The following is a 21,563-nucleotide window of genomic DNA, read 5'->3' on the forward strand; positions in this document are numbered from 1 at the left end:
CACACCTTCTGCTTGCAGCCTATATAAAGGATGTGGAAGGAGGAGGCTGGCTCTCTCTTTGCCTGCTTGCTCTGATTAGCAAGTCCCTTCCTTCACTGACATTAGAGTCTACTTCTTTGGGACTCTGGTATATACTGAAGACATCCAGCTGAGACATCCAGCCTTGTGGACTGAACAACTACTGAATTCTTGGACCCTTGTTTGATAGACAGCTGTTGTTGGACTAGCTGGATGACGGCCTGTTAGCCACTCTAATAAATCAAACTCCAGTGTGTTCATGTGTGTGTGGTGTGTCCGTGTGTGGTGTGTCCGTGTGTGGTGTGTCCGTGTGTGTGTGTGTGTGTGTCTGTGTGTGTGTGTGTGTGTCCGTGTGTGTGTCCGTGTGTGGTGTGTCCGTGTGTGGTGTGTCCGTGTGTGTGTGTATATGTGTGTGTGTGTGTTTGAAGTGATAGGTACAGTAAATCATTTATGTCTGGCTTTAAATGAAAGGTATAGTAAAACCTTTATGTCTGGCTTTAATTGAAATGTTTCAGCAAAGTCTTCGCTATGTTGGGGTCAATTAGTAGAAGCTAAGAATTATTTTGAGACTGTTTGAAACCTGAGGAAATGTTGTCTCTCTAGAGAATCTGCACTTGGTCCTATGTGAGAGCTTGCAGCTGTACCAACCTTGGTTTTAAGGTGCTCCTAGCAAATCTGGAGTTCTTACTTTTGATTATAGCTAGCAGTGGTCAAAAGGCTCGTCTGCTCTCATGGGCAGCAAGGGCAAGATAACTTTGGTAGCTAGAACCTTCCCAGCCCCAATTAAGCTTGTATAATATTTGAACAAAGTCACTGGAGTGAGCTAGCTGGGTGCCAGCCTTTTCCAAGAAGAATGAACCCTCTTGCTCCTTCAGAAAATGAAGGCTTAGCATCTTGGTAAGCTTCTCTATCTACTTCGGCACCTACAGCCAACATCAATCAATGTGTTTATTCATTCCATCAGTTCTGCTCCTCTAGGGAACCCTGACTAATGCAGCTGCCATCTGAACTGGTGACAGCACGTGACCCATGATACTCTCCCTCAGGCTTACTACTCTACCGTTTCTCTAAATTCCTAGGTCAGAAAACATATTATAAAGACCAAACTCCTAGGAAATTTGAGACATAATGGAACCAAATCTCTGGGCATCTTAGCTTCCCTTTTATTTCTGCATGCTGATGGACTCTTGGTTCCTTTCTTTTCCTGATGATCTTTCAGGAATGGGGTCACTTTTATTTTTTAAAGAAAAAAAAAATAAGTTGTCCAGAAAATGCTATACTCGGCAGTACATATGACCCTGACAATATTTCACTCCCCTGAATTACTTCTTTCTCATGACTTGGTCTCTCTTTGAAGATTCTCTCTTCCTCTGTGGTTCTTATGTATCACTGATGCTATAGCTATAAAGCAAGGACTAAGGTAGGCACTCTCCAGTTTTTCAGTCAACAGATACCCAGTAAAGTTCTGAGACCTCAGCACACAATCTATAGGAATCTACAGTGGAACAGCTAGCTAAGAGGGGACCAGGAAGCCGTGGAGAGATTGGGGCTTCGAATCAGATCAAGTCTGAGCAACGGAAATGTAATCTAATCCACAGCCCTAGCCTCCCCAAATTATGAGTCTGAATTATTTAGCGCTTTCACTGGGGAGCAACCACTGTACATTGTGTCTGGACTAGGACAGCAGTTCTTTCCCCAGAGAAAGGGTGCCTGAGCTCTTGGGAGGACTAACGTGGAGCGAGGAACTTCTCCTTTGTAACAACTCATCTAAAGGGACGTGGTCCAATCCCAGACCTCACTTCGCGAGCCAAGACCTAAGAACATCCGCTTCCTTCAGCCCACCCCTACGTTGCAACCTCTGGGAGCCGGGAAGTGGGGGCTGAGGAGAAAGGGAAAAGTATGGGAAAGGGGCGGAGCCGCCTCTGCCACACCCACTAGCCACGTCCTGTGGCCACTAGAGTCTGTAGTGCTGTGCGCAGGCGCAGACCTGGCCTCCGCCTCCCTTCCCCCGCCCCCTAACATCCTCCCTTCCTCCCCGCCGCTTCTCCCCTCCCTCGACTAGGGTGTTTGGCGTTACCAGGGAGTCTGGAGAGGCCCGCGATTGCAGTTTGTTGCCAGGGTAACCCGAGCGGCAAAAGGCAACCGAGGTGGCAGCTGCAGGGCAGCGATGGGGACCAACCCGGTGCACGGCCTGCCCTTTCTCCCGGGCTCGTCCTTTACAGACTCCACGGTGAGGGGCAGCCCGAAAGGCTCTCCACTTGGCTCGCCTCTGCGCTCCTTCATCCCGCAGGCTCCGTCGTCCTCGCGCATCCCAGCCTCTGCCGATTTTGCTTGGCCTCTTGGTAGTCCACTCACCCTCCTGGGTCCTCACCGTGGCCCTGTTCTTTCTTTACTGCCCCATCTACCTGCCTTCTGGCCCGATTACCCTAGGCTGTCTCCAGGCCTCTCCCCAACTGCACTGTAACCCTACTCAGCGCCTTCATCCTCTCCTACCGTCTCTCCACAGCAGCCTCATTCTGGATCTGTCTCACCGCTTCTGAATCCTCAGGGTCACTGCCCTTCAACCCCGTTCCTCTATGTGTATGCATCTTTTCCATGTACTCCTTTCCTGACGGGTCCCCACCCCAGTCTCTGGCCTTTTGAGTTAAGGGTCACTTTTCTCTCCAGCTTCAACCTTCCCTAGAATTGAATCCCCCACCTCCCGCCGCCCCCTCATCCTGGTTTTCTTGTAGTTTTTCTCTGTAAAGCATTCTTCCTCCTCTCTTTGTATTTTTTCCGTCTCAACCATAGGAATGAACCACTTAGTGTTTCTCTTTCTGTAGCCCGTGTGTGTGTGTGTGTGTGTGTGTGTGTGTGTGTATACATACACACATTATTCATTTTCAGACTGTATGTGTGTGGGGGGGTGGGTGTTTTATCTTGTCTGCAGCCTCGGCTGGCCTTGAACCTGAGAACCACCTGCCTCGGCCTGCAGAATGCTTGGATTAAAGACATGCCAACGCACAGGGCTCCTGTTCAGCTTGCATTTCACTCCTTTGCCCCAACTGTTTATAGTCATCATCTAGATGAAATTAAATAAAAAACAAGTCCAGGGTGGCAGTGCACATTTGTAATCTCAGCTTTCAGGAAGCTGAGGCATACAGATGGCCAATTTGAGTCTAGCCTGGGCTACATAGCTAGTCACTGTCTCGGAACAACAGCAGATCCAAACCAGACAGAACAGGAGCTGCATGAAAAGGAAGTATAAGCCAGGCTGGGAAGTGGCTCAGAGGATAAAGCACTTGCTGCTCTCATAAGAGGAGTGGAGTTCAGATCCCTAAAACCCACCGGAACCCAAGCAAGCAGCTTAGCTAGACTGGCCCTTACCTGATGCAGCCCACCCATGCCAACTTTGGTCTTTCATATGTATTTCCACATACATGCAAACAGGCATGTGCATATACACTCATATCCCTACACACACACACATGCTCAGAACAAACCACCCCAACAACAACAAACACGTCATATCAAAGCCAAGTGATAACAGTAATGTGGGTTCTTAGTTTCCTCCTAACATAGGTTAACTGTTTGTTCATTTCTTTTGACACCAGGTCTCAAGCAGTCCCAGTTGACTGCACACACTATATAGTCTGGGCTGATCTGGAACTGATCCTCTGGGCTCCTAAGTGTGGGGTTACAGGCAGGTCATCAAAGACAGATCTTTGTGTCAGGCAAACACTCTAACAACAGAGCTACACTCCCAACCCTAACTCTCAAAAGCATTCGGCATTAAAAAAAAATTATCAGAGTTACAGAAGTAATTCTGAAGAGTCAACATTAAGATTGGGTGATGATGATCATAGGTAAGCCAGTGGTCATTTGTATTTATACGGTTTAATGATTCAGACTCTTACATTTCTCTTTCCATTTCTTAAGGCAAATTATTTCATCTACTTGTTTTCTAGGGGACACATTTCAATTTCAATTGAAAATGTGGTGAGACTCTCAGACTCTCTTCTAGTCTTGTATTAAGATGGTCATCTTTTAAAGCTACAAGCTCATTCAATGTGGTTCCTTTTTGTTTGTTTGTTTGTTTGTTTGTTTGAGACAGGGTTTCTCTCTCTTTTCACCCGACTAGCCTGAAATTTGCTGTGTAACCTAGCCTATCCCCAGACTCACCATGATCTCTAGCCACCATTTCTCAAGGACTGGATTAAAAGAAGTCTGGCATATGGTGCCTGGCCAGCATCATAGATTTTCTGTTTTACTGAACTTTTAAATTTTTATATGATCTAAAACTTGTAGACAATGTCATATGCTGTGTAGCGTCAGCTAACACATTTGGTATCTGCGAGTGTGGATTATATGTGCATGTGTGTACGGGAATGCGCAGCTCACATCAAAGCCTAGCAACAACAGAAGTTCAGGTGCTTAGTGGATACCCTCAAGGAAAGGCTCAATTGATTTGTGAGATTCTACAAGTGTGGGTAGGAGTGCCAGACTTTAAATATTTATATGGAAAGATGAAGAGTCTTGGACATACTTCAGTGCAGACCACTAGACCTTTTATGGTAGTAGAGACCATAAGAGAGGAGGGAAGGATAGGCTAGACTCCAAGGAAACAGGGAGGTAGTCAACTTATTCTTTCTATTCTTAATAAAAATAAAGTTTATGATTATTTGTAAATCATGTATGCATAACATGTTAACCATATTGCATGAGGACAATTTGAGAGTAACCCCACAAAGAACATAAACCCCCCCACTGAATTAATATAACCTTAATTTTGCTTTCCTCCTTTATCTAATTTTTTTCTACTTCCGATAACAAACAAATGCGTATTCATGCAGAAAAGGAACATAATCTAGAAACACCTAGTTCAGATGTTCACCAACTCCAGTTTGTATGCTTCTAATTATAGTGTATTGATATAATTTTATAAGATGCTCTCTTTTTTTTGTCTTAATAAATGTAGATACTTTACCAGGCTGCTGCATGGTATTTAAAACCATTTCAATTCTGGCATAACAATCCACTACGTGAAATTTCCATTGTTTCCTTTCTTCCTCATGTGTGCTGTTTAGATTGTTTCCAACATTTAAGAATCATAGGCACACACATATCTTTGTCACTATTATGGCACGTATCTTTGTCAGCTTCAAGCATATTATTATTTCCCATAATTTTGGAATGTATTTTAAAAATCAGTGTGTACAGACAGGGTTGCTGGGAGTTCACATATGTGCTGGCAAGCTGCTTTTCAAAGGCTTATATGAATGTATCAGTGTCAATGTAATAAGAAGAGTTGTTGCTTCAGGTGAACTTCAGAAAGGGTCATGATTCATGATCTCCGGAGAAGAAAAACAATATTAGCAAAAATAAAAATAGAATACAGATGAAGTGGTACGGTAGAGGCGAATTGGACATCACAGAGCAGGGCTGTTCTGTTTTAACCTTAGATGGTTTCTACTTCCCTCCTTGCTCCTGACCCAAGTGCTTCAGTTTAAAAAACAAAGTTTTCCATGCAGCGAAACATGTTGATGTACGTTTTGTGATGCTAAAAAGGCAACATTTGGAGCTGCAGAGATGGCTCAGCATTTAAAAGCAAGATCTGCTCTTGCAAAGGACCCAAGTTCAATTCCTAGCACCCATAAAGGGTGGCTCATGGCTACCTGACCATCCAGGAGATCTGAGGGCATCTGCACTCACACACACATCCACATAATTTTTAAATGTATTCTTAAAGCAGAAGTTTAAGGTATGGCAGTTTAGGAAGTTAGTTGTTTTTCTTAAAGACTTATCTGAGGTTATTAACGGTATACATCTTTTCTTCAGAAAACAGCATTCCACCGAAGCCAGACACTCAACTACAGGAACGGCTATGCAGTTGTCCGACGTCCCATCGTGGGGATAGGTGGAGACCGGCTCCACTACAACCAGCTGTCTGAGGCCGAGCTGGATGAACTGGCCAATAAGGCACCCATCTTAACTTACGGGCCACTCAAGCAAGCCCCACCTGCAGAGTTTGTTCCTGCACATGTGGCTTTTGACAAAAAGGTATCATCTGGGATTTTAAGGGCACCCCTTGACTTCAGATCTGAGAGTTGTCCCGTGTTACCAGGAAACCACAGGATTCCTCTTTGAGAAAATTGTTCAGATGCCTCAGCGTTTAGTCACAGACACCAAAACTGAGTCTTGCAGCAGGCTTTTCCTGGAATAGTTTCCAAACACAGTTCAAAGTTGCCTGAATTCTAAATCCCACATTTGGGATGCCTCAAGTTCTTCGCTCTGTTTCCCACCTACTCTACAACATCGAGCCCTCAATCTCTATGGACTGAAGACATCTCCATCTGTTAGGGTTTTTTTTTCTTAAGTTTTCATTCATCCATCCATTCATTCATTCACTCACTCACTCATTTATTCGCCCACCCTTTCCTTATTGGTGCTATTTAAATTCTAAACACTAGTGACTATTTTTCTCCAGGAAAGTTCACATGTCACAAAATAACAAGAACAAAACCCCTTCTACCTATGACTCCTTTAGGAAGAGAATTTTATCTCATCCTTTGAGCCCCAAACTGCTTCCCTGGAGACAACAGAGATGCGTTTGCGAGTTTGGACAGGCGTTTGCTGCCACTGTTCTCTCGGGCCTGTTCCAGGTCTTTGGTTCGGTTACTTCTCCATTGCCTCTGGTCTTGCACATGACTGTTCTCCCTCCTGGTTTCCCACTCCCGTCTGTCTGATTCTTCTTCCTCTGGTCTCCCTGCCTCCTTGGTGGAAGCATGTGAGGGTTCCGTTCTGATTCTTGAAGTTCCCTTCTTAGGAATCCCTTTGTGGATTCAGTCTTCTCAGGGCAGTCAAACTGTCAGTATTTATTTTCAACTCTGACCGCACTGAACTTCAGACCTTAGCCATGGGCAGCTTCTGACAGTGGAATGTCCTCACTTGGGTGAGCTGTTCTTCACACATAGCCTCTGCATTTATTTATTTACTTATCCATCCATCCATTCAATTATCTATCTATCTATCCTCCATCCATCCATCCATTTGGCTTCTGAGCTTCTATGCTTGTCTCTTCTCCTCCATATTCAATGAGATGACAAACCAATAATTTCTCTCTCATTTTTGCCATTGTCGTTTTTCAAAGTTCAGACAAGCAATGTGATCTCTATAAACTTAGAAGGTTATCTCTCTCTCTCTCTCTCTCTCTCCTTCCTTCCTTCTTCTCTGTCTCTCTTTCCTTCCTTCCTTCCTCTCTGTCTCTCTTCCTCTCTGTCTCTCTTCCTCTCTGTCTCTCTTCCTCTCTGTCTCTCTTTCTTTCTTTCTTTCTTTCTTTCTTTCTTTCTTTCTTTCTTTCTTTCTTTCTTTCTTTCTTCTTTCTTTCTTTCTTTCTTTCTTTCTTTCTTTCTTTCTTTCTTTCTTTCTTTCTTTCTTTCTTTCTTTCTTTCTTTCTTTCTTTCTTTCTCTCTCCAGACAGGGTTTCTCTGTATAGCCCTGGCTGGCCTGGCTGGCCTCGAACTCAGAAATCTGCTTGCCTCTGCCTCCCAAGTGCTGGGATTAAAGGCGTGTGCCACCATTGCCTGACAGAGCTCTTTATTCTTAACAAGAGAAGGGGAAATTGACTGAAAATTAGCAGTTAGTGGGCTGGAGAGAGAGGTCAGTGGTTAGGAGCACTGGTCACTCTTCCAGAGGATGCAGGTTCAACCCAGCACCCAAATGGTGGCTCACAGCCAAGCTGCCTGTAACTCTGCTTCCAGGGTCTCTGACATCCTCTTCTGGCTTCCACAGGTATTAGGCATGAACATAAAGAACAAACAAACAATAACAAAATAAAAATAAAAAAACCAAAAACAAACAAATAAACAACAACAACAACAAAAACCCTCAGCCAAACAAAAACCAATCAACTGCCAAACAAATAACTGCTTTATATAATGGAGGGGTTGTGCTTTTATTACAGGGTTTCACTGTGTAGCCCAGGCCAGCCTTGAACTTGTAACCCTGCTGCCTCTGCCTCCTGAGTGCTGAGGCACTCAGCTTGTAACACTTTATCTGGTAGTTAGAATCTCCTCTGTGCTCTGTAAAGGTCAGAGGAAACCCAAGTGATTTTTCTTTTTTTTTTTTTTTTGGACAAACTGAAATGTACTTAACCATCCAAGTTCAATACATAGACAAGAACAACTTCTGCAGCAGTGTTTTAATACTTAGAGATTTTACGGAATATGGTTCTTGTCAGTGAACTTGAGAATAATGCCAGAGTGAATCAGTCAGTTTCTTAGAGAAATATTAAATACATTGTAAGGTACCAGTTTCCGTACAGAATCTGAACGTGGGCCTGGAGAGACTGCTCAGTTGTGAAAGAGTGCTTGCTGTTCTAGAAGATCTGAGTCTGGTTCCCAGGACCCATGGCAGGTTGCTCACAACCCCTTTAAACTATGATTCCAAGGAATCTGACACCCTCTTCTGGCCTCCACAGGGACCTCTCTATCTTCTCTGTCTCTCTGTGTCTGTCTGTCTGTCTGTCTGTCTCTCATACACACACACACATGAAAAGAAAGCTTAAAATAAGAATCTGAGTATAATAAAGTGACTATAAAATAAGGTAATGTAAGATCTATGGTGTGTACCTTGTTTAGCCTTTCTAAAATTTTATAGATTTTTCTTATAATAACAGTTCATTTGTAGATGTGCAAAGATAGGAGATTAGTGTTCATCTCTAATCGCTCTCTGTGTTAGAAAGGGGATGCCCCAGGAATGTGGCTGTGGCCCCAGTTTCAGTCTTAGTCCTTATCTCTGAGCTCACTGTTTCCTATGGTGTCTATGAAGGTGTCTCCCAAACACATGGCTATGTTACTGCCTCTATTGCTACCTTCCTAATACACAGCTCAAACTGAGCACGTCAGATGTTATCTAGTCACACCTCTTCCTTCCTAATGCGCTCCTCCGACATGCCCTCATGTCCATTCTTGTCAGTTGGCTAAGAACTCCAGTTTTCCCGTCTCATGGGCCAAAATACTGGGGTCACCCTTGTCTATCCTTCAATACCAACTTCCTTCCCCTAATCCAGCCTAGCATCTTAAATCAACATTAGCTCAAATTTCACCTCCCGGTGCACATTGTTAAAGCCACCTTCTTTTAAAGCCATGTCCATGTTTCTACGGGGTCAGCACTGTATTTCTAGCACTGAATTTTCCTCAGTACATCATCCGGTTTCCACTCCCCCTGACCCACGCCATCCCACACACACACACACACACAAATACCTCACCATCCTTCTACTGTTCCATTGCGGTCGCTTGCGATTGCAGACCCATTCTTGAGAAGAGCTGGTGCTCCCTTTGCCTCTCTATTCTGCCTATCGCTCCCATGCTGTTTCCTTCTTCCATGTTCTGTCACCATTGCCTAGAATCACCCCATCCCACCCCCAACACATTCAGGTTTATCTAAAACTTTATCATACCTTAAATTTAATAAGTCTTGGGTTAGAGAATTCTTTGGCCACTTTTTCCATTCAGGTTTCTCTTCCACCTCAGCCCCAACTAAGAAGCAGTGAAATGTGTGGAGAGAAAGAGAGGCCAGGAGAGTTTCGGTCCCAGCTCTGGCCCATATATGGCCCCAGAAGAGTTAGTTTACCAGTGTGGATGCTAAATTTCTTCCATTTTAAAAGTAGCGGTGTTGGACTGGCTGATGAACTCTGCTTTAACGGTTTGTATGCTTGCATGCCTGTGGTTCAAACACACCCTGTTTCCTGTGAGTTTCCGCAGTCGAGTTCCCATTTTGAATTCTTTGCATTTGAGCCAAATTATTACTTTAAAATTGTCCTTCTTCTCGCTTATTTCCCTTTAAATATCCCACCTTTCATCTTTCTTCTTGGATTTTTAAAATGATGTCTTCCATCTCATTTCTTTCCAAAATTGTTATTTATATTTTTAACTCTCTTTGGAATTTTAAGGACTTCCTTCCTTTATATTCATAGTTTTTCTAAGCAGTAGACAGCTATTTTTGTTTGATTTTTTTACTTTTAAAAATCTTTACTTTTGCCGGGCGTGGTGGCACACGCCTTTAATCCCAGCACTTGGGAGGCAGAGGCAAGCGGATTTCAGAGTTCGAGGCCAGCCTGGTCTACAAAGTGAGTTCCAGGACAGCCAGGGCTATACAGAGAAACCCTGTCTCAAAAAACCAAAAAAAAAAAAAAATCTTTACTTTTATATTCTCACTGATTAAGAAACATACGTGTGTTAATTTAAGGGTCTTAATTTTCCTCCGCGCCCCCCCCCTTACTTAAGTAGAGGTTTGGGTGAACTCTTTTGCCTACCTAGAACATCCTTCTAGTGCTTGGTCTCTCTCTGAACATAAATACTAAATAAAGCACCAAAATATAAGGCAATTCCACAGCATGGCAATATGTGCTTTTATAACATGATTTAATATTTTAAATATGTCCTCAGTAAGCTATTCTGACTTCACATTGAGTGAATGGTCCTCAGAAGTCTAAGCTCTGGTCTCTGTAGAACACAAATGCTTCTGAACACTGTGAGGGCGGGTTTTTAAAGATGCTGTCCAATGAGTTTATGGCAGGACACTAGTTCCACTCTTCCTGGATTGTGCTCTTTTAAGGACAGCAGCTGCTGTCCCCCAGATAACAATGAGAAATCTTCTCTTGGGTGTTACAGGTGCTGAAATTTAGTGCCTACTTCCAAGAAGATGTTCCCATATCAATGGAGGAGCATTACCGGATCCGCCACGTGAACATTTACTACTACCTAGAAGATGACAGCATGTCCGTCATCGAGCCCGTAGTGGAGAACTCTGGAATCCCACAAGGCAAGCTAATCAAACGCCAGCGGTTCACCAAGAATGATGTGGGAGACCACTACCACTGGAAGGACCTCAACCGTGGAATCAACCTTACAGTGTATGGCAAAACCTTCCGAATTGTTGACTGTGACCGATTCACTCAGGTAGAGTGTATTCTCCGTGGGCCGGACCTGGCAGCACATTCTAGCTGGTGGGATACAATTAACCGCTCCATTCACTAGTGTATGGGGAAGGACACTGCTGATTGTGTGTGTGAGTTACTAAGCAGGTTAGTGTTTGAGTTAACGTGCACACGTGTGCCTCTCTTCAGTACAGAGTATAAACATTAGGGAATCAATGCTAAATTTGTCCTAGCTTTTAAAGAAGTAATTATACACTTTTTTTTAAGTGAGTTAGAAAGTTTAGGAACATTATTCCATCTTAACTTGCCTTACCTTGCCTTCACAGCTAAAGTGGAACATGTATTTTGTGAAATTTTAGATTGTAGATTCTTATCTTAAAACAGTGCCAGAATTGTGCATATTTAAGATATCTAGTTCTCTTAGCATGATGCCTTCCTACTATATAAGTGTGTGTATATATGTATGTATATGTGTGTGTATGTATATATAATGAATAAATACCTCAGGCAGTTATCAGCTATCATCTGCATTGTAGAGTTGGGTCACTGGAGATAGTATCTCTAATACATGCCCAGTTCTGTCAACAACTCGTTAGTATCATCATATCACACTTATTTTCAGAGCATGATTTATGACTTTTAAAACCTTCAGAAAGGTGTTGACATTAATTGTGAAATGTTAGGACTTTTTGGAAAGCCAAGGCATTGAATTAAATCCATCAGAGAAGATACCCCTGGATCCTTACACTCAACTCCGGAAAGAACCTGTTCGCAAATATGTCACCCCGTCAGACTTTGACCAACTGAAGCAGTTTCTCACCTTTGACAAACAGGTAAGCCACCTAATCAAGTAGGCTTAGTCCTGTTCGAATGTGGACGTATGTTTATGGGTAAGCTGCCTGGATAGCCTGCATATAATTTAACCATCGTCACACAGCGGTTCTGTGTAGGGCTAAAAGTATGCCAGGGCCTAGATTTCTAACTTTTAAATACATTAAACATTTTATTACATTTTATTGATTTTTGGATGTGTAATGCATGCCATGCATGCACTGCCTACTGGAGAAGGTCGGAGGACAACTTCTGGGCACTGGCTCTCTCATTCTGCCCTGTGTGTCCTGGGCACTGAGCTCAGGTTGTCACCTGGTAGGCCTGGGCCATCTGACAGGCCCTCAGTTTTATTATTAGAGATATAAAGGCCTCTGCAGCACTGTCATGTGAATCCATCTATGTCCTCTCACGGTAAAGCAATTCCTGAGCCGCATGCGTCTACATCTCTCTTTCCATTTCCAATTCCTCACTCCTTTTCCTCTGTTGTCTTCAGGGTTACTGTTGTCGTGATGAAACATCATGGCCAGAAGCAACGTGAGGAAGACAGGCTTTATTTTCCCTTTCTTCCATGTCACAGTTCGTCACTGGAGGAAGTCAGGACAGGAACTCAAGCAAGGCTGAAACCTAGGGGCAGGAACTGATGCCAAGACCATGGAGGGTGCTGCACACTGGCTTGTTCTTCATGGCTTGCTCAACCTGTTTTCTTAAAGAACCCAGGACCACCAGCCCAGGAGTGGTACCACCCACAATGGGCTGGGCCCTCCCCTATCAATCACTAATTAAGAAATACCTAACAGGCTTACCCTACAGCCTGGTCTTATGGAGGCATTTTCTCCACTGAGGCTCGTCGATCTCTGATGACTCTAGTTTGTGTTAAGTTGACATAAAAACTAGCTTGCACACTAGGGCCTGATAACTTAATCTCACAGAAGTTTCTGGGTAGGCTTACATGCATTTGGGGGAAAGTTTAAAGCTGTTATATATTTATTCTGATACTACATAGGTAATAGAAGAAAATTAAGCAGTTAATTAAAGTAGTTAGCTTCCGCGATTCTCCAGGACCTCCATCTCAATGTATCCCCGCTGACTACTGCATTAGTGATAGAGTTCAGAAGGCTCTCTGAGCACTTTCTGACTCCGGCCCAGCTTTCTAGGCTCTGCTGCAGTACAGAAGCAGGGCTGAGTCTTCTACCCATAAAGGGAAAGAGAATTAATAACAGTGATTACTCTGAAGTTTTTGTCCTAACTTCCTGAAAGCTTAACTTTTTTATTTCAGAAGTTCTACCCTGTGTGAGCATGGATTTAGGATTATGGATTTTGCTGGGGTTTTTTTGTTTGTTTGTTTGGTTGGTTGGTTGGTTGTGTTTTTATTGTTATTGTTGTTTAGTTTGCTGATTTTGTTGAGAAAGGGTCTCACTATGTAGCTCTGGCAAGCACAGAGCTCGATATGGGGTAGGGGTATGGCTGCTCCAAATTCATAGATGCTCTGCCTCCAGGATTGTAGGACTAAAGGTATACACAGCACCCCAATTTTAAACAAACAAACAAATAACTTAGTTATTTCTTTTTGAGACAAAGTCTCACTAAATAGCCAAGGCTAGCCTCAAGTTTGCTATGTATCCCAGCCTTGATCTGAACTCACGTTCTAATCGTTGAAGAATTGAGTTGGAATTTTGATGGGGATTGCATTGAATCTGTAGATTGCTTTCGGGAAGATAGTCATTTTTACTATATTGATCCTGCCAGTCCATGAGCATGGGAGATCTTTCCATCTTCTGAGATCTTTGATTTCTTTCTTCAGAGACTTGAAGTTCTTTTCATACAGATCTTTCACTTCCTTAGTTAGAGTCACGCCAAGGTATTTTATATTATTTGTGACTATTGAGAATGGTGTTGTTTCCCTAATTTCTTTCTCAACCTGTTTATCCTTTGTGTAGAGAATGGCCATTGATTTGTTTGAGTTAATTTTATATCCATCTACTTTACTGAAGCTTTTTATCAGGTTTAGGAGTTCTCTGGTGGAAATTTTAGGGTCACTTATATATACCATCATATTATCTGCAAATAGTGATATCTTGACTTCTTCCTTTCCAATTTGTATCCCCTTGACCTCCTTTTGTTATCTAATTGCCCTGGCTAAGACTTCAAGTACTATATTGAACAGGTAGGGAGAAAGTGGGCAGCCTTGTCTAGTCCCTGATTTTAGTGGGATTGCTGCAAGTTTCCCTCCAATTAGTTTGATGTTGGCTACTGGTTTGCTGTAGATTTTATTGCTTTTATTATGTTTAGGTATGTGTCTTGAATTCCTGATCTTTCCAAGACTTTTATCATGAATGTGGGTATTGGATTTTATCAAATGCTTTCTCAGCATCTAGTAAGATGATCATGTGGTTTTTGTCTTTGAGTTTGTTTATATAGTGGATTACGTAGATGGATTTCCATATATGAAACCATCCCTGTATCCCTGGATGAAGCCTACTTGATCATTATGGATGATTGTTTTGATGTGTTTTTGGATTTGGTTAGCAAGAATTTTATTGAGTATTTTTGCATCGATATTCATAAGGGAAATTGGTCTGAAGTTCTCTATCTTTGTTAGGTCTTTATGTGGTTTAGTTATCAGAGTAATTGTGGCTTCATAGAATGAATTGGGTCGAGTACCTTCTGTTTCTATTTTGTGGAATAGTTTGAGGAGAATTGGGATTAGGTCTTTGAAGGTCTATAGAACTCTACACTAAACCCATCTGGTCCTGGGCTTTTTATTTTATTTTATTTTTTTTTTTTTGGTTGGGAGACTATTAATGACTACTTCTATTTCTTTACAGGATATGGGGCTGTTTCGGTCATTAATCTGACCCTGATTTAACTTTGGTACCTCTGTCTAGAAATTTGTCCATTTCATCCAGATTTTCCAGTTTCGCTGAGTATAGCCTTTTGTAGTAGGATCTGATGATGTTTTGGATTTCCTCAGGTTCTGTTGTTATGTCTCCCTTTTCATTTCTGATTTTGTTAATTAGGATACTGTCCCTGTGCCCTCTAGTGAGTTTGGCTAAGGGTTTATCTATCTTGTTGATTTTCTCAAAGAACCAGCTCCTTTGAATAGTTCTTTTTGTTTCCACTTGTCTGATTTCAGCCCTGAGTTTGATTATTTCCTACCATCTACTCCTCTTGGGTGAATTTGCATCCTTTTCTTCTGGAGCTTTTAGGTGTGCTGTCAAGCTGCTAGTGTGTGCTCTCTCTAGTTTCTCTTTGGAGGCACTCAGAGCTATGAGTTTTCCTCTTAGGAATGCTTTCATTGTGTCCCATAAGTTTGGTTATGTTGTGGCTTCATTTTCTTTCTTTCTTTTTTTTAATATTTCTTTAATTATGTATTTTCCTCAATTACATTTCCAATGCTATCCCAAAAGTCCCCCATACCCTCCCCCCTACTTCCCTACCCACCGATTCCCACTTTTTGGCCCTGGCGTTCCCCTGTACTGAGGCATATAAAGTTTGCACGTCCAATGGGCCTCTCTTTCCAGTGATGGCCGACTAGGCCATCTTTTGATACATATGCAGCTAGAGTCAAGAGCTCCGAGGTACTGGTTAGTTCATAATGTTGTTGCACCTACAGGGTTGCAGATCTCTTTAGCTCCTTGGATACTTTCTCTAGCTCCTCCATTGGGGGCCCTGTGATCCATCCAATAGCTGACTGTGAGCTTCCACTTCTGTGTTTGCTAGGCCCCGGCCTAGTCTCACAAGAGACAGCTATATCAGGGTCCTTTCAGCAAATGCTTGCTAGTGTATGCAATGGTGTCATCGTTTGGAGGCTAATTATGGGATGAATCCCTGGATATGGCACTCTCTAGATGGTCCATCCTTTTGTCTCACCTCCAAACTTTGTATCTGTAACTCCTTCCATGGGTGATTGTTTCCAATTCTAAGAAGGGGCAAAGTGTCCACACTTTGGTCTTCGTTCTTCTTCAGTTTCATGTGTTTTACAAGTTGTCTCTTATATCTCAGGTATACTAAGTTTATGGGCTAATATCAACTTATTAGTGAGTACATATCATTTGAGTTCTTTTGTGATTGTGTTACCTCACTCAGGATGATGCCCTCCAGGTCCAACCATTTGCCTGGGAATTTCATAAATTCATTCTTTTTAATAGCTGTGTAGTACTCCATTTGAATAGTTCTTCTTGTTTCCACTTGGTTGATTTCACCCCTGAGTTTGATTATTTCCTGCCGTCTACTCCTCTTGGGTGAATTTTCTTCCTTTTTTTCTAGAGTTTTAGATGTGTTGTCAAGCTGTTAGTGTGTGCTCTCTCCAGTTTCTTCTTGGAGGCACTCAGAACTATGAGTTTCCCTTTTAGAAATGCTTTCATTGTGTCCCATAGGTTTGGATATGTTGTGGCTTCATTTTCATTAAACTCTAAAAAGTCTTTAATTTCTTCTTTATTCCTTCCTTTACCAGGGTATCATTGAGTAGAGTGTTCTTCAGCTTCCACATGAATGTTGGCTTTGTATTATTTATGTTGTTATTGTAGATCAGCCTTAGTCCATGGCAATCTGATAGGATGCATGGGATAATTTCAATATTTTTGTATCTGTTAAGGCCTGTTTTGTGACCAATTATATGGTTGATTTTGGAGCAGGTGCCATGAGGTGATGAGAAGGTATATCCTTTTGTTTTAGGATAAAATGTTCTGTAGATATCTGTTAAATCCATTTCTTTCATAACTTCTGTTAGTGTCAATGTGTCTCTGTTTAGTTCCTGTTTCCAGGATCTGTCCATTGATGAGGGTGGGGTGTTGAAGTCTCCCACTATTATTGTGTGAGGTGAAATATGTGCTTTGAATTTTACTAAAGTTTCTTTAATGAATGTGGATGTGTCTGCCCTTGCATTTGGATAATAGATATTCAGAATTGAGAGTTCATATTGGAATATTTTACCTTTGATGAGTATGAAGTGCCCCTCCTTGTCTTTTTTGATAACTTTGGGTTGGAAGTCAATTTTATTCGATATTAGAATGCCTACTCCAGCTTGTTTCTTCGGACAATGTTTTTGGAAAATTATTTTCTAGCCTTTTACCCTGAAGTAGTGTCTTGTCTTTTTCCCTGAGGTGTGTTCCTTACAAACAGCAAAGAGTTGGGTCTTGTTTATGTAGCCAGTCTGTTAGTCTATGTCTTTTTATTGGGGAATTGAGTCCATTGATATTAAGAGATATTAAGAAAAAGTAATTGTTGCTTCCTGTTATTTTTGGTTTTAGAGTTGGGATTCTTTTCTTTTGGCTGTCGTTTAGGTTTTTTGTAGTATTACTTTCTTGCTTTTTCTAGGGCATAATTTCTGTTTCTGTGTTGGTATTTTCCCTTTATTATTCTTTGAAGGGCTGGATTCATGGAGAGATATTGTGTGAATTTGGTTTTGTCATGGAATACTTTTTTTCTTCCATCTATGGTAATTGAGAGTTTTGCTGGGTATAGTAGCCTGGGCTGGCATTTGTGTTCTCTTAGGGTCTGTATAATATCTGTCCAGGATCTTCTGGCTTTCATAGTCTCTGGTGAGAAGTCTGGTGTAATTCTAATATGTCTGCCTTTATATGTTACTTGAACTTTTTCCTTTACTGCTTTTAATATTCTATCTTTATTTAGTGCATTTGTTGTTCTGATTTTTATGTGTTGGGAGGAATTTCTTTTCTGGTCCAGTATTTGGAGTTCTGTAGGCTTCTTGTACATTCATGGGCATCTCTTTCTTTAGGTTAGAGAAGTTTTCTTCTATCATTTTGTTGAAGATATTTACTGGCCCTTTAAGTTGAAAATCTTCATTCTCATCTATACCTATTATCCTTAGGTTTGGTCTTCTCATTATGTTCTGGATTTCCTGGATTTTTTTGATTAGGATTTTTTTTTTTTTGCATTTTGCATTTTGCATTTTCTTTGATTGTTTTGTCCATGTTCTCTATGGAATCTTCTGCACCTGAGATTTTCTGTTCCATCTCTTCTATTCTGTTGCTGATGCTCACATCTATGGTTCCTGATTTCTTTCCTAGGGTTTCTATCTCCAGAGTTGTCTCCCTTTGGGTTTTCTTTATTGTTTATTCTTCCATTTTTAGATCTTGGATGGTTTTGTTCAATTCCATCACCTGTTTGGTTGTGTTTTCCTGTAATTCTTTAAGGAATTTTTGTGTTTCCTCTTTAAGGACTTCTACCTGTTTAGCAGTGTTTTCCTACAATTTCTTGAGGGATTTTTGTGCTTCCTCTTTAAGGACTTCTGCCTGCTTATCAATGTTCTCCTGTATTTTTTGAAGTGAGTTATTAATGCCCTTCTTAAAATCCTCTACCAGCATCATGAGATATTATTTTAAATCTGAATCTTGCTTTTCAGATGTGTTGGGGTATCCAGAACTTGCTGTGGTTAGCGTACTGGGTTCTGATGATGCCCAGTGGTCTTGGTTTCTGTTAGTAAGATTATTATGTTTGCCTTTCACCATCTGGTAATCTCTGGTGTTAGTTGTTATAGCTGTCTCTGACTGGAGCTTGTTCCTCCTGTGGTTCTTTAGGCTCTGTCAGCACTCCTGGGAGACCAACTTTCTCCTGAGTCCCAGTGGTCAGAGCACCCTCTGCAGGCAAGCTCTCCTCTTGCAGAGAAGGTGCACAGAAGTCTGGAGCTCAGATCCACCTCATGATTCCTGGGGTCAGAGCCCTCCCTGGGGGCCGACTGTCCTCTGGAAGGGAAGGTGTCCAGGGGTCTTGGTCTCAGCTCTGTCTCCTGGCTGAGGATGAAGGCCCAAAGGGACCATGTCCAAGAAGCTCTATTGCTTCTGCCACCCACGTGCTCTCCTGCATAGACTGGTCTCAGTGATCCCACGATTCTGGGTGTGCTAGGGCCTGCCTTTGTCATTTGACCCTTTTGCTGTTAGCACAAGACCCTCTGGGTTTTTTGGAACTGATGTTGTGTTTCACTCACTAGTGATCTCAGGTTCTCAGGTGTGCTAGGGTGCCTGAAGCGTGGAGAGTCCTCTGGGGACCTTGGGACCCTCCACTGAGATTGTGCCCAAGATGGCACGGGCTACTTTAGAATCTTAAGTCCCCACTTTGGACTCCTCAAAGGTCCTTCGATTCTATGCCATCTGGGATGACACGGATAGCTTGTTCGGTGAATGTCGTCACTATATCATTCATTACTACCTCATGGATGACACCGTGGAGATCCGAGAGGTCCACGAACGGAACAACGGGAGAGACCCCTTCCCACTCCTCGTGAACCGACAGCGTATGCCCAAAGTTTTGGTGGAGAATGCAAGTGAGTTCGATTAAACGTGTCCTTTTTCTTGTGGGGGCCAGGTGGTTGGAGGGACCCAGTAGGGTCAGTGGTATTAGGCTTTTGTACTTGGCACTTTTGGTGCATTCTTGGGTTTTTAAGAATGGTTTTTCTGTAATTTGCCTTTTAGACCAGGTATGCCTCCTGCATACTCCAGTAGAGATGATTTGACATGGATTAAAAACAAAACAAAACATGCAACAGACAATTCATTTAAAGATAGATAGAGCAAGGCTTCTAGACTGAACCTGTTTAGTGTTGGGTTCACTTGATTGTCTTGGTGACATGGAAAGTACATGCCAGAGAAGCACTTTGGCACTCAGTACATCCTAGCCCTCTCGCTTCTTTTTATTCTGAGATAGGGCCTCACTAAGTTTCCAAGATTGCCTCCCCCTCACTCTGCATCCCAGCCTTGCCTTGACCTTTCACTCCTGCCTTGGCTGTCCTGTCAGGCCCACATCCAAGGCCCAAGGAGCACCTAATCTTAAATGCATTTCATTGTATGCTTTCCAGCCTTTGATTCTTAGCTCAACTAAGCCAAGTGAGTTACATAGCATCTCACTAAGTAACACTGGCTTGTGTAGAGTTTACTGTGTAGATAGCACTTCCGTGGCAGTGCTGGGATTAAAGGTGTGTGCCTTCATGCCCAGCTTTATATCTTGGTTTTGATATAGTAATTAGAAGCAAGAAACAAGATTTACACAAAAAAGCAAACAATTAGGTCTTAAGAAACATCATTAGCCTGCATAAGAGCAGAAAGTAAAATGAGATAATGTAATATTTGCATAAAGTAAAATCCATTCTTTGAATCCATGGTGAACATTCATTTAGAAAGCTGGGACCTGTGTCAGAAGTATCTAAACTTATCTTTACCCTGAGCAGAGAGTTGGGGAGATGGACAACCATTTTTGCATGCTCTCTGGTTCATGCTGATCTCAATAAGCAATTGATGCATACCAGAGAGGTAGAAAACCAGGAACAAAACAATTCGTTTTTTATGGTTTTTTTTTTTAGAGAGAGAGAGAGAGAGGGGAGAGAGAGAGAGAGAGAGAGAGAGAGAGAGAGAGAGAGAGAGAGAAGAGAAGAGAGAAGAGAGAGAATGAATCAGACCAAAACCAAATAAAACAGATAAAAAGAAAAAATGCAAAGAATCATTAAAATAGTTTGTCCTCCAAGAAAAATGAGCAAAATTGGCTGTCTTGAACTAAGGAAAAAGAGAAGACTCAGAATCATCGATAAGAAGGAAGGGGACATTACAATAAATACTCAGAATCATCAGTGAGAAGGGAGATGTTACAATAGATAGCACAGCATTATAAAAACTTGCTACAGGCTGGAGAGATGATGTAGTAGTTGAGAGTGTTCACTGATCTTGCAGAGGACCTGAGTTGGGTTTTCAGTGCCTACACAGGGTGACTCACAATTGCTGTAACCCCAGTTCTAAGACCCAATAACTCTGGTTCCAGCACACATATATACACATAATCAGAAAGAGAATAAATACTTTAAAAAGCTCACTAGAGATCATTATGAACACATAGATGACAAATTTAGATATCTAGAAGAGATGGACAGACTTAACAGACAGTACAACTCTTTCAAGATACAATCAGCATAAGAAAATCTTTAAAGATGAAAAGACCAATAACAAGCCCCAAATTCTTCATTAAAACTACACGACCATCTCAGGAGTCACAGAAAACACATTGTATAAGATTCAACATCCTTGCTTAATAAAACCACTAAACAAATTATATTTAGAAGGAATGTTGTACTTCAATGAAATAACCTGGCATTATACTGAATGAGGAGAAGCTACGCATCTTTATCTAAGATGGGAATGGTTACTCTCATTTGCCAGTTACAACAATTAAGTCAAAAGAGATTAATTATGTAAATGCCAAACACTAAACAAACAGGGGGAAATGACTTAAGAAACTGAAAAGGGCAGGTTTGGTTTTTGTTGTTGCTGTTGCTGTTGCTGTTGCTGTTGCTGTTGCTGTTGCTGTTGCTGTTGCTGTTGCTGTTGCTGTTGCTGTTGCTGCTGCTGCTGTTGCTGCTGCTGCTGCTGCTGCTGCTGTTGTTGTTGCTGTTGCTTTTGCTGTTGTTGTTATTTATCAAGATCCAGAAAGCCTAGGAAACCAAAAACAAAATGTACAAATGGGCTTTATGAAGTTAAAAGGTTTCCACAAAGGAAACAAAGAAAGGGTTTAGAGACAACATGTAGAATGGAAAAAAACATTGCAAACTATACTTCTGTAAGGGATTAGTATCCAAAATACCTGCAGTGGTAAAGGGTAAATTTTCAATAGCAAAACCAAATAAGTGGACAGACAGACAAACAGCAAGTGGCTCTGTTAAGAAAAGAAACTAAATCTGGATGAATAGTGATAAAAACAAAACAAAACAAAATCAAAAACCAAAAAACATACAGGGTCAAAAAGATAGATGCATTTAAAAAAAGATACTTGGCCAACAGTTACAGGAATGAGT

General features: G+C 41.8%; 1 protein-coding gene across 1 annotated transcript in view; it reads left to right on the forward strand.

The window, feature by feature from the left end:
- Positions 1-2,052: 2,052 nt before the first annotated feature.
- The window catches only part of Efhc1 (EF-hand domain containing 1), a 41,100-nt gene continuing 21,589 nt past the window's right edge, over positions 2,053-21,563 (forward strand). Inside the window, exons 1-5 of the mRNA XM_021162532.3 lie at positions 2,053-2,248; positions 5,836-6,057; positions 10,674-10,961; positions 11,623-11,772; positions 18,860-19,052. Coding sequence (XP_021018191.1) covers positions 2,186-2,248; positions 5,836-6,057; positions 10,674-10,961; positions 11,623-11,772; positions 18,860-19,052 — 916 coding nt within the window. The 5' untranslated portion in view covers positions 2,053-2,185. The remainder of the gene's footprint in view (positions 2,249-5,835; positions 6,058-10,673; positions 10,962-11,622; positions 11,773-18,859; positions 19,053-21,563) is intronic.

The sequence above is a fragment of the Mus caroli genome, unplaced genomic scaffold, assembly GCF_978045245.1.
Source record: "Mus caroli unplaced genomic scaffold, Mus_caroli_1 scaffold_1, whole genome shotgun sequence".
In the NCBI taxonomy this organism is placed as follows: domain Eukaryota; kingdom Metazoa; phylum Chordata; class Mammalia; order Rodentia; family Muridae; genus Mus; species Mus caroli.